At 42.1% G+C, this 13,782-nt stretch overlaps 1 protein-coding gene across 2 annotated transcripts in view; it reads right to left on the bottom strand.

The window, feature by feature from the left end:
- The window catches only part of LOC149449356 (citron Rho-interacting kinase-like), a 201,808-nt gene that overhangs the window by 59,146 nt on the left and 128,880 nt on the right, over positions 1-13,782 (bottom strand). Inside the window, exons 26-28 of one of the 2 annotated variants that reach the window (XM_089693340.1) lie at positions 11,928-12,075; positions 11,708-11,812; positions 7,417-7,557 (exon numbers count right to left, since the gene is read on the bottom strand). In XM_089693340.1, coding sequence (XP_089549466.1) covers positions 7,417-7,557; positions 11,708-11,812; positions 11,928-12,075 — 394 coding nt within the window. The remainder of the gene's footprint in view (positions 1-7,416; positions 7,558-11,707; positions 11,813-11,927; positions 12,076-13,782) is intronic. The other variant, XM_089693341.1, reaches the window with a different exon arrangement.

Below are 13,782 nucleotides of genomic sequence, written 5' to 3'. Positions count from 1 at the left end.
GTTGCCTAACTGACAGTTAGGCTTCCTTTGAGGTGAGCGCATAATAATATCTTTATTTGAAGAGCACTTTATTTCAAGAAAAGCACTTTATTTTAAGAGAAGCACTTTCACTCAAGAGAAGCATCTTCATGTAATGGACTTTGGAAATATCACTATATGAACTGATTCTTATTATATTATATTTTATTCTATTTATTTCTTAGTTTAATCACAGCACAATCTAGTAAGGAATTTTTTTTGATATATACCAATTTAAGTTCAAATAAGAGGAGCGCGGCACTATTGGAATATAATTATTTGTATATTGCACATTATAAGAGTGTGTGTATCAGCGCCAGCAAACCTCAGTAACACAATTAGTTATATAATTATTATACAGAACTATAGTGGCTCACAAGTACTTTATTATAAATTAGCAAATTGGATCATACTTTGCTGGGGGGTTTTTTTGCCTTCCTCTGGATCAACTGTGGGTGTAGGATAACTTTTTTTTTTTTTTTATGGTTGAACTGGATGGACTTTTTGTCTTTTTTCAGCCAGACTAACTATGTACATACACATCCCTGATGTCCACCAATGCCAAAAAATCCCCTGGATGAGGGGTAGCAATCATGGACCGAACATATTCCAGAAGCTTCTGTGCGGCAAAGATGTTAAGGACCTTCAGAATTCAAATGGAGTACATGCCCCCATTCAACATGTGAACACAAAAGAGGCTGGGGTGAAAGCCCTGGAATTTTTTCTTTACAAGGTAATATTGCCTTGAGAGCAAAGCTGCTCTAGGACAATAAGAAAATCTCACTTTCTGTGGGGAAAACAGAAAAAAACACATTGGAGACCATGAAATGCAGAATAGGCATGGTTACAAACTCTAGCTGGCAACCTCTGGACATAATGTTTTGAACAAACTAATCTGGAACTTCCTGGCACCAAACAGACACAAAGGCTTACAAACTTTCCCTCTACTTGATGAAGGAGGGGCATGCATTCACTGGGTACGGTACTTGTTTCCAGTCTTGGAGGACTTGGGAGACTGTTGCCTATTATGGAACTGGGTTCTAGACTTTGCTTTGAGCTTGAGGACTGTAAAGGATGAAAGCAACTCTGCTTAGTCCCTGCTGAGGAAGACTTGGAGCCCTATTGTTGTGCCACAGAGTATGTCTCATCTGATCAGACACATGGCCTAACCGGTAATGCTTAAAAAGAGCATCTCCCAGCCCGACTACACAAAAGCATAGGACCTCTCAAAGGAGCTCCAGGTACGGATGAGCAGAGGAACCTGCCCTAAGTGTCCCCCAGAACTTTAGCCATATGCTTAGCCCAGAGCAAAAAATAATAGCAAACGTACTTTGTAGCAATAGAAGGCTGCATGGTTGCTCCCACCAGGGAAAAGGATGCCTTCAAAAGGACTTGTTTGGGTTGGTTATAACAGGATCCACTGTAGAGACCAACCAATTCATACGGAGGTCCTCCTCCATGGGGTAATGCCACACAAACCTTTTTGGAGGAATATAGATTTTCTGTGGATGTGCCTAGTCTTTGTACAAGACCTCCTGCATATAAGGATGAAGAGGAAAGGTTTAGGGGACTTGGAGCTTTCTAGGATCTCAACCCAGCAACCTCAGAAAAGGTTGACTTTGGTTGCTGCAACTTCAGGCTGCTGCGCACCACAACTGTGAAGATCCCAACAGCTGTTTTAGGGGTTGGAGAGATGCCTGGGGACTATGCCTCATCCTGTGGGGATTAAGCTGAATATGATGATGTCAGCTCTCCAGATTGTTCTTTCCCATTTTCCTCTGAAGTCTGTGAGGCAGAAGGAGAAAAAATCCCATGAAAAATCTGGTGGAGAGGGTGATTGGGGGCGTCTGTCACGCATGTATCTGCCAGGATATCAGACAACTGCTCTATAATAGTAGATATAACAGCATAAAAATCCTCCCTAGAAACAATTAAAGTGGAGGATTCAGGGAGAAAAAATGTTGCTGCGCTGCTTGGCGTGCCTAATTAAACAATAACACATAAATGCTGATAAATAAGTGAATAATCACAAATCGAGATAAATAAAGTAATTCACATACAACCTGTGAAAAAAAAGTGCACAATAATAGCTAAAGGAGTGAATCCACAGAGGTATAACAAATAAAAGTGGCATGATCACAACAAGAAACCAAGTGTCAGTGAATGCATACAAAAACCACTATTAGAATCAAAGGGAAGTGACAAAAAAAAAAAGACTAGAAACGTGGCAAAAATGGTGACTAGGGACCATCAAATAAAGTGGTAAATATAAATAAAATCAAGTAGCCATTTAAAGTGACATAGATTGTGACACCACAAATAAACTGGACCAATAGGTGAATACAAAATAGGTGTATAAAAAGATGAATGGCGATTCAGGCGAGGATTATGCGCTTTATCTGGGCCAATAAGCACCCCAGAGTCTCCAGAAATACGCTCTTTGCTCATAGACTCCCCATAGTTCTGGTGGTCATGCACGAGACTGTTGCGTTTTTGGTCTTGTGTGTTTGGCCTCCTTTTCACTTTGTTACATCTCTCCATACGCCGGGATGCTCGGTATGCCTTGCTTCATTACCCCATACAGGGCCTCTTGGCTCATCCGCAGAAGTTGGCTTCCTATTTGTTTTTATCGGCCACTAGAACAATTGCTCAGGCCTGGAAGAGTCTGTTTGTCCTTCTTCAGGGGGTGCGGGATCGTATGACCACTATGATGCTCAACGAACAAATGTTGAATATATGCAACGACTCCCAACGTAAATTTCTGAAAATATGGGAGCCGTGGTTGCAATATGCCTTTCCCACGCTCCCTCCGGCTAGTCTGGGAATGTAATGGCGTTCGGTATTGGCGCTCTTGGACCCCTGCTCTTTGTTTTGTTTTTTGTTCCTTTCTCTCTATCTCTGTTTGTTTTTGGTGTGACAGTGGACAGCTGCCTTTAGTTGTTATAGTCAGAGTTACATTAATGTTATTGTAACTTATGTGCCATTGATAGCCCCTGGTGTGCGCACTTTTTGCCTTGTTGGCGTTAGAGCACTGTTTTCTCCATTTTGCTTTTTTGTATTGGTGCAGTTGATAGCCCCTGCGTGGGTGTGTTTTGTTGCCTCTGTTTTAGACTGTTTAAAATTAATAAAAACCATTGAAATATAAAAAAGATGAATGGCAAAAAAATGGACACAAATTAAGTCCCAAAAAGTCCACAAAAAAAAAAGAAGCAAATAAATGCAGTCCCAAAGAACAAATAGTGTGTGAATCTTCCGCACAAAAGAACGTGTAAAATTCAGTGACCAAAGGGGGAATCCTTCACCGCCTAGCATGCACGATAACCTTCAAACTGCGACCCTCAAGGAGTCACAAAGCGTAAATGCAAGTAGATAATCCTCAACCAGATGGATCTCAGTGATGAAACACATGAAAACTCCTCTCAATGGCATTCACAGCAATCAGTGCTAACGATATCCTTTTAGGTTGTGTATACCTTTACCTCTCCTCCACCTCCAAAATTCCTCATAAAAAGGGGATCAAAAGAGAGCTCCCATAGTGTAGTATATCAAGCTTTTATTAATGTATAAGTAAACCATAAAACTACTCACAATATGTACACGGGTCTGCAGACCCAGAAAGCAATCACTGTTTTTTAAAACAGCACAGGTTGGGAGTACCATGATGACGGCTGCCATCCGTACCGTAATAACGTCACCACGCTTCCGTCCTACGCGTTACATCACGAGTCATGTGACTTCATCAGGGCTCAAGTGGAGAATTGTGACCTTTAAGGAGAAAATCCTGAAGTATTCAGGGATTAGGGCCTGAGCACCAGGAAGAGAACCAGTGCCAAGGCTCAGAGAAGGAACCTATATAACTCCTTCTCCAAACAATAGCAACTTAAACTGCTGGTAGACCTTCAACACCCTCTTGTGTTTAAGGTCATCTACCATTGCTTGCAATGTGACTCTTCCTTACAATGTTACTTATGACCTTGAACTGTGGAGAGAGAAGCACTGTGTGTCCAACACCTGGAGGCTTTTGGAGCCCAGTAGCACAGAATACCTGTGCTGTTATACTGCCTGTTTGCAGGCAGAGGGAGCCTGTAGGTGTTTGTGCTGATTGGTGTACACATGGAAAGGCATCCAAGATGGCTTGTACATTTGCAGAACAGCTTGATGGGTGGGCATGTGCAGGCGCACTGGGGGACAGGGAGAAGAACAGCACACTAGGACCAGTAACCAAGGACACTTACTGGTCTGGTGTCTTCAGATTCAGAGCTAGAGCACAGTACCCTGCTCGATCTTCACCTCAGACATATCCACATAGTGCTCATTAGGATCTGGGGACAACTGCCTGGACCTGTAGAGCACCCTACCAGCTACTCTTGAAATGAAAACCGCCTGCAAGTTTGAATGCCATCTACAGGGTCCAGTGTCAATCAGCAACGTATAGGCTATCCCAACTCTTCACCTCCAGTTTGAATTTTTCTCTGCTGCCAAAACAAATTTATAATATAATGTAACAGAAAAAGAACATACACACTGTGGAGCTCTGTACCCATGGTGCGAATCAAAAAAAGGGGACACTAGTTCTGAATGTGCAGCGCTTCTAGTGATTTAGATTCCATGCTACACCAGTATACCTAGCATGACACTACCAAACCATAATTTCACCAAAAAAGGCATAGAGTATATTTATACCTCCCAATATTTGAACTTGACAAAAAAAAGGACAATTTTTAAATGAGGCACAATGTGATGCCAAAAATTGGTGCAGGCAGTAAAAAGTGTGACCATATGGGTTTTTAAAAAAAATAAATAAATATACCTGCAGCAGCTTCGGTAAGAATCATACCTGGTCATCAGGGTCTGGCATCCATTGCATGGGACCACTGCCTGGACCTCTAGAGCACCCTACCAGCTACTCTTGAAATGCAGACTGCCTGCCAAGTTGCATGCTATCTGCAGGGCCCAGTGTCAGTCAACAATTTACAGGCATGTCCCTGCTCTTCACCTACAGGTTTGGGGTACAGTCACTCATGGTCATAAAGTTCGATCGGTGACCAATCTGAATAATTGCTGCCAGAGACAGCCCTTGAAGTAAATTTAAAGACAAAACTTTTTTTTCATTTTGGAAAGAATAAGGGGGTGCTATAACCCCTGAAAGTGTTATTTTTTTGCCATCTGTGTCCCATTGGGCAGATTTACCTTAATTTACTGCCTACCCCTAGCCAAAATAGGAAATGAGAGAAAATCCCTCTAAAGTGAGGGAATCTCTTGTAACCAGGCCTAGTATCCCCATTGGAAAATATCCCCACTATTCCCGTTTGGGGACAACTCAAAATTTGGAATTTACTTTTACTTTTGTTGGTAATGGTAAACCGGAGAAATAGAGAGGGTGAATCTACCTTCCCAGGGCACAGACAGCAATAAAAACCTGACAGGTGTTTTAATCCCTCTACACTTTATTCAAAACTTAAAAAAAAAAAAAGATTTACCTTTAGTTATAATTTAAGAATCAAAAGCCAGACACTAAACGAGAAACTTACAAGAAGCTAATGAACAGATCCAGCAAAAGGGAAAACATAAAAAATGATCTCCAAAAGGTACTGAAGGCATGCTCTGAGTGGTAGGATTTTGCAGGCCTTCATCACAGCTTTGTGTTTTTTCATTATGGCCTGGAGGTGGAACATAACCAGTTAGTCTAAGAATTACCCTACCTGTGATGTACGATAAAGAAAAAAAAAAAAAAAAGATTTACAGCTGGCTGCAACAAGGCTGTGAGCAAGCCTACCTGGGGCATGCTTAAGCTGACCAACCCAAAATGACAAAACAAGAGCAGACCAACCAACAACAGTGTTGGACTGTTGTCTGCAGTAGTCGCAAAACTGCTGACTCAAGCAAAGGCAAGCATCAGAAACGCACAAAGATTTTCCAAAATTTTTCCAAAAGACTTGGCATGATCAGATGTTATTTTGTTCCTATTCCTCCAGGTACAGTTCATTAGCACAATGGCTATGACAAGGAGAAAATTCAAAGAGGCTGCCAGAGTAAAGCTGGCCATACACTAGTAAAATTTTGTGCAAATTTTTCTGTGTTATTAAAATTTGTTCAATTTTCTAATTGTTTTTGGTGTCAAATCAACACTCGTATTTGACCGCAATGACAAGAAAAATTCCAAGAAGGATGGAACATTTTCATCCAAACAAATAATTTCTAAGTGTGTATGTGGTTTTCATTTGAGAAAGTCCATTCACTCCAAAAGCGAACGTTAAAAGCAAACAAACATTTGAAGTACTATAGAGCTACATTCATCATGTCATTGAACTCCCCTCCCTGCCCCCTCCCTTCCACCTAAGAGCCTCTGTAAAGACATGCTTTTCATTGTCCATACACCCAATATCCTTAAAGTAGACTATAGGCAATAATTATTTTCCATTTTGGATAGAGTAAGAGGGTAAAACCGCTGTCAGTTTTTTATTTTTTACTATCTGTGTCCCTTTGGGGAGATTTCCCTTCATTTTCTGTCTCACAGCCAAAACAGGAAGTGAGAGGAAATCCCTGCAAATTAAAGGAATTCTGTGTGGCCTCCCAGGTCACCAGAATTTGTGTCCCCATTGAAAGATTTCCCCTCTTTTACTGTTGTGGGGACAACCCAAAATTTTAGATTTTATTTTCACTTATAAAAGGTAAACAGAACAAATAATAGGGTGAATTTCCCTAAAAGCAGCACAGCAATAAAAACCTAACCAGTGTTCTAATCCATCTCCACTCTACCCAAAACGAAAAAAATAAATGCCTTTAGTTAAACTTTAAGTTGGGTATACACTGTTTTTTTTTTTGTTTTTTTTTTTAAAGTTGAAAGAAAAAAAATCAGATCCCTGCATCACCATCGGATGTTGATGCAGGAATCTCTCTTGTTGCGTCCTTGTACTCTGACAACTGGGACTGCCCCCATGTCAGAATACACAGATCACTGATGCAGCCATTGGCTGCAAGTATTGATCGAATTCTGGTTTTCCAGCATGACTATTTGACAGAAGCCAGTCGCTAGACCAACTTCTGTTGAACACACAAGAGGTATACCCAGCTTAACGTTTGTCACTTTCTGACATCATTAGACAATTGTGATGTATGTTTCCTAATGGCGGCAGATTCAGGACGTATGTTCCATTCCAATTTATTGTAAACTTGATACCATGCTTTAAAAGAAAACAAAAAAACTGTAAAACCTAATATAATGAAAATTAGGCACCAGGCCAGTGCTTATTGCAAGTATGAATTATTTATTTATGAATTTGTGACTTTTTCTGTTGTTTTGCCACCCCTGAACCAATGTAAGAAGTGAATGTACCTTCGACAAAGAAACCTAGTTTTGCAGAGATGGCCTATTTTAGTGTAGATCAGAAATCTTACCTGCATATTTTCAAGTTGATATTCTAAGTCACTCCTCTCTGTTTTCAGCAAGTCTGCACGATCCAGGGCTTCCTGAAGTCCTTGAGTCAAACGGAAGATGTGATTCTTCTGAAGATCCATTTGCTGTTGTAACTTGGTTTGCTGCTCTCCACAAAACAGGACATTTATTAGATGGAAAATTACTTCTGTATTTATTCTACAGAACCATTTAATTTTATCTCTGCCTCCAAACAATATAATGTAACACAAAAAGCACATACACACATTATGGAGATGGTACCCATGGTGTAAGTAAAAAAAAACAGACACTAGGGCTGCATGTGCACTAGTGCTAGTGACTTAGCTTCCATGTTACACCGGTACACCTACCAGTACATTACCAAACAATAATGCCAACCAAAAAAGGCATTTGTTCATACCTCCCAACTTTTGAAACTGACAAAAGAAAGGACAATATTTTGGTGTGAAAAACTGGTTTGGTCACCAAAAAGTTGGCTTTGGGTCTTATGGGTGTGGCTTAAAGACATACCTGCAGCAGCTTTGATAACAATCGTACCTGGCACTGGAAGATTTATCATCATAAGGACAGAAGCACATGCAAGAAGTGTATTTAATAAAATTGTTTATGTATTTGCTTAGCTAGCTACAACTTCTAGCAGAGTCAATTCATACAGTAACAACCTAAAAGCTCTTCCAAAGAATACAGTGAAATACTAATTACACCGCAAACAGGGTTGTCAAAATATTTTAAAAATATCACTTAACACCAACCTTTCTGCTGAGTACTGCAACACCTGTTGAGCCTACTCACTGTATAGATATACAGCACACATATACCACATTCCTTTTACCCACAAAATATGCATTAATGTCTGGGCCACATGCGAGAGTCTAACAGACACAAACAAACTTCAGCGCACTCATTTTTAAAAAAAATTAAACTGTTCAATTACTTATGCTTTTCTGCACACAGCCTGACTTAAAGCGATTGTAAACCTCAGACACCAAATATGAACAAAGCACATCTCAATATAGTGTGTTGTTGCCTCAATCCAGAACACCAAGTGCCGGTTCACATATATGCGGATTGGATGCGGTTTGAACCACATTTAATCTGCATGACATGTGAAATACCATTGCTTCCTATGGTGCCTGCTCACACGTCTGGAGCACTGGCAGTGCGAATTCAGTGTGGATTGAAAGAGTCCTGTCCGATTTCTCAGCAGTGCAGTCCAGGTGCGTATTACAGGCTATTGACTTCTATGGGAACTGTTTCTAAACTGCATATGTGTGAAGAGGATAATCCTGAGAGCTAATCCTGTCCTGAACCTGATGTAAACCTGCCATGAACCAGTGAACAACTACTGTATCAATTATGTGAAACCTGAGCTTCAATCTACACCACACGTGTGAATTAGCTCTAAGTGTCATTTCTGTTCACTGCCTCATTCCTCTGTTATCTGCATGAAACACCTGACTCTTTTTCCTGACACCAAGAGAAAAATGGTGGCAGGGGAGGGACCTTCAGCAGATTGGCAGCCTCAGCTCTGTTCCTGTGAGCTGTGTGAAGAGGGTGTGTCTCTTACCTCCAGTCAGCTCTCAGAGCTCTCCTTACCAATGTAATGTCAGCTTTGTGACACTGGTTTTCAGAGCTGAGAGATCCTGTGTAAATTATGCACTTTGAATGGATGTAGGAGAAAGACAACTGTAGATATACAGGTACGACTTATGTAGGAGGATTTTTTTCATTTCTGTGTATCACCTGAGGCCAGTCACTTCACTGGGTATATATGAGAGTTTACAACCACTTTAAAAAACGTCAGGAGCATATAATGTACTTCGAGTACAGTGGTCAGGAGTATGTCATATAAAGCCCAGTGTACAAAGTGTAGTGATTAGGACAATTGCAATAATATCATACAAGATCAAGGAGTGCTTAATGCACAGGGTGCAAAGGTCTTGAGTGCATATTGCACAGAGTACAAGGGGTCAGGAGTGGGTATCGCAGAAAATGCAGCGGTCAGGAGAGCGCATCGCAGAAAATGCAGCGGTCAGGAGAGCGCATCGCAGAAAATGCAGCGGTCAGGAGAGCGCATCGCAGAAAATGCAGCGGTCAGGAGAGCGCATCGCAGAAAATGCAGCGGTCAGGAGAGCGCATCACAGAAAGTGCAGAGGTCAGGAGAGCGCATCGCAGAAAGTGCAGAGGTCAGGAAAGCACATTGCAGAAAGTGCAGAGGTCAGGAGAGCGCATCGCAGAAAGTGCAGAGGTCAGGAGAGCGCATCCAAGAAAATGCAGAAGTCAGGAGAGCGCATCGCAGAAAGTGTAGAGGTCAGGAGAGAGCATCGCAGAAAGTGCAGAGGTCAGGAGAGAGCATCGTAGAAAGTGCAGAGGTCAGGAGAGCGCATCGTAGAAAGTTCAGGGGTCAGCATGACGTATTTCAGGGAGTGCAGGGGTCAGCATGACGTATCATGGGGAGTGCAGGGGTCAGCATTGTGTATCGCAGGGAGTGCAGGGGTCAGCATTGTGTATCGCAGGGAGTGCAGGGGTCAGCATTGCGTATCGCAGGGAGTGCAGGGGTCAGCATTGCGTATCGCAGGGAGTGCAGGGGTCAGCATTGCGTATCGCAGGGAGTGCAGGGGTCAGCATTGCGTATCGCAGGGAGTGCAGGGGTCAGCATTGCGTATCGCAGGGAGTGCAGGGGTCAGCATTGCGTATCGCAGGGAGTACAGAGGTCAGCATTGCGTATCGCAGGGAGTGCAGGGGTCAGAATTGCGTATCGCAGGGAGTGCAGGGGTCAGAATTGCGTATCGCAGGGAGTGCAGGGGTCAGCATTGCGTATCGGAGGGAGTGCAGGGGTCAGCATTGCGTATCGCAGGGAGTGCAGGGGTCAGCATTGCGTATCACAGGGAGTCAGCAGTGTACACACACACACACACACACACACACACACTGAAGGAGTCAGGGGTGCGTGATGCACAAAGTTCAGGGTCAGTGGGGCATAATGCACAGATGACAGGGTTGAGAAGTACATAACACACAAGTCAGTTTACAGTTTACAAACAAAAACCTTACCAATACAGATCTCCCCCACAGCCCCAGTTTCCCACTGTACAGCCAACCCTACAGTACAGACTACTATCTGAGCCCCACCAGAACATATACCCTCTCTCCCAAATAGAATAGACCCCCATCCAGTACAGAAATCCTCACTCCCCTCCAGTTCAGACCTCCCTTCCACCCAGTGCAGATCCTCCTAACTCCCTACCAGTGAGCTCCCCCACATCTCCACTAGTACAGACTCCCCACTCACCGGTAAAGACACACTCCCTCCCCACCAGTTCAGACTACCCTTTCTGCAGTAGAACCCCCCTTCCCAACCAGTACATACATGCCTCTACTGTAAACATCTCCCCTCTCCAGTACAGACCCCCTTTCTTTGCTACTAGTACAGAAAATGCTCCCCTTAGACTCACCAGATGCAATGGAGAGATGCAGTGAAAGCAGGAAGTCAGCTGTGCGATGTGGTTGCAGCTGAGGAGGAGCTCCCTCAGCTTTACATATGAATGATCCTGTGAAACTTGTTTATGTACAAATACTGTTGTCCACTCATTCATATGAAAACCAGGGGCAAAGGCTTTGCTGGACATGGCCCCTGTACACAGGACAGCGGGAGTAGGGTGATAATCAAGGACTGTTAGGAGGCATGTATATTTTCTTGTTTTTCCAGTTCAAAGCAGGATTGCACCATCTAAAGACTTCACCAATGTTAAAAAAAAAAAAACTAAGGGCCTATTTACACAAATGTTCAGTCTGAATCCATTTGTCAGTTTTTCAGACAAATTCAGACTGAACCACAATGTATGTCTATGGGTGGGTGGGTGTAAACAGTCGTAACTTCATTTACATTCTCTTACACCTGAGACCATTTAGGTCTGCAGAATAATAAGATGTCTACGGAAAATATTTGCTCCTTTTTTGCAGACATAAATGGATGTCATCCGTTTACATCAGTTTAGGCAAGAAACATTTTTTGTTGAACCTTTTATCCACCTATGGTTATTTTCTTCAACAACTGAACAAAATGGATATATACTGACATCAACTGAACTGACCTTAAGATGGATATAAAAACTAATGTAAAAAAGATTCAGTTTTCATGCACTTTAAGTTTGTTTTGGTGACAGAAGAGATAATGCTCTTAGTGCCTCCCACTCCAGTGAAAGGCATTGTAAGTACAGTCTCCTTTATTGTTTACTAATTGTTTCTCCTTACAGAAGAGACGTAATATACCTCTTCCAGAAGCCTCTGCTTAAGTTCACGCTCAGTCTCCAATTTCTGTTGTAAGCTTCGTGCATTCATTTCCAGCATTGTATGCTTCTTCTCCAAATCATTCAACTGCGCAAGTCAAAAATGAAATGAATAAAAAAAAAAAAAAATTAAAAAACAAAACAAGTGTGCTAGCCCAAAGAGCTTATATTCCCCATTAAATGCATACACCAAACTGACTGACCTTATCAGACAAACTTTCTGTCTTGAGTTTCTGATCTTTCAATGCTTGCTGAAGTGCTAAAATTTCTGCTTTGTGTTCCTTGACTGCCAGCTCCACCATCTGGCGAGACTCAGTACTACGTTGATCAGCTCGTACTCTAGATGAAAAACTATGATATATTACCCATATCATAGGATTCTGCATATGAACAATAAAATTCAGTAATAGCTTAATACATTCATCTCTTGATCACAATAAATGTCATCACGCACAGTTCATGTTCACCTTTCACACCAGAGCTTTCAACCTAGAGCCCTTACGAGAGGACAACTCAGGTACAGTTTCCTTTCCCAGGATAAAAATATGAGCATTGCGATGGCTAATTTGTATTTATTGGTGCACGCTAAGTAGCTTTCATTTTATCCCCCTTTAATTACTTGATGTATCACTGGCTTGAACATCCATATGTATAACAGGTATCACTGTAAGTCACGAAGGACCAATGTTGAGAGCTCTGTATCCTGCACCTTTAAATGCACAACATAAAAGTTAACTCAATTTTTATCCTGGCAATTTTTTCTTTAATTAAAGCCCCCTTCCCACATAGTTAAAGTGACCCTGTCACCACAGGGTAACCGGTAAAAGGAGTTCATGTATACAGTTCTTTTCATCAGCTTATGCAGACACTTTACTGTTTCCTGGACACTGGAGATATTTTACACATCCAGGTGTGTGAATACCTGCTCCTCGTGCCCCTTGTCAGACACATGTAAACTGGACCCTACCATCACAATGTGGGTTTATCAGGTCCACTGTGATAGTAGCAAATGGGAAAAAGTAAAAATAAAAAAAATAAGAAAGTCTAACCCCACCAACACCACACACGCAGGCAGGCCACAGTCAACTGTAGGTCATAACAGAATGGCACAATCATAAAACAAAATATGGCAACAAGTAAACAAATTAAATGACCCCTGTTCAAAAGTCTGCATCCCCTTAGTTTTTAATACTGTGTATTGATCTTTAGCATCAATGGGAGTGTGCAGTTTTTTGTAATAGTTGTCTATGAGGCCCTGAATTCTTGCAGGTGGTATAGTCATAGGTCATGCAAAATCTTTGGTCGTCTTGCATGAACTGCACGATTGAGAACCCCAGAGTGGCTTCATGATATTAGGGTCAGGAGACTGTGATGGTCACTCCAGAACCTTCACCTTTTTCTACTGTAACCTATGGAGGGTCAACTTGGCCTTGTGCTTAGGGTCATTGTCATGCTGGAAAGTCCAAGAGTGTCCCAAGAGCAGTTTTCGTGCAGAAAAATGCAAATTGTCTGCCAGTATTTTTTGATAACATGCCGCATTCAGCAATTTTTACAAGACTCCCTGTGCCTTTATAGCTCACACACCCCCAAAACATCAGTGAGCTTCCACCATGCTTCACAGTGGGGATGGTATTCTTGTTGCTATAGGCCTTGTTGAGCCCTCTCCAAACCTAGCGCTTATGGTTCTGTCCATAAAGCTCTATTTTGCTCTCATCACTCCAGATTACAGTGTGCCAGAAGCTGTGAGGCATATCAAGGTGTTGTTGGGCATATTTTTACCGGGCTTTTTGGTGGCACAGTTAAGGCTTATTTCTGGCAACTCAACCATGCAGCTCATTTTTGTTCAAGTATCATCTTATTGTCCTCCTTGAAACAACCACATCGTCTTTTCTAAAGCAGCCTGTATTTCTCCTGAGGTTACCTGTAGGTTTTTCTTTGTATCCCGAACAACTCTTTTGGCAGCTGTGGCTGCAGTCTTTCTTGGTCTACCTGATCTTGGCAGCAAGAGATCCCCAAATTTTCCACTTCCTATTGATTGAACAGTACTGACTGGCATAT

The sequence above is a fragment of the Staurois parvus genome, unplaced genomic scaffold, assembly GCF_062004578.1.
Source record: "Staurois parvus isolate SC_StPar_1 unplaced genomic scaffold, SC_StPar_1.0 ptg000626l, whole genome shotgun sequence".
NCBI classification, from domain to species: domain Eukaryota; kingdom Metazoa; phylum Chordata; class Amphibia; order Anura; family Ranidae; genus Staurois; species Staurois parvus.
The sequence above is the reverse complement of the archived record's forward strand: the minus strand, read 5'-3'. Positions and strand labels throughout refer to the sequence as shown.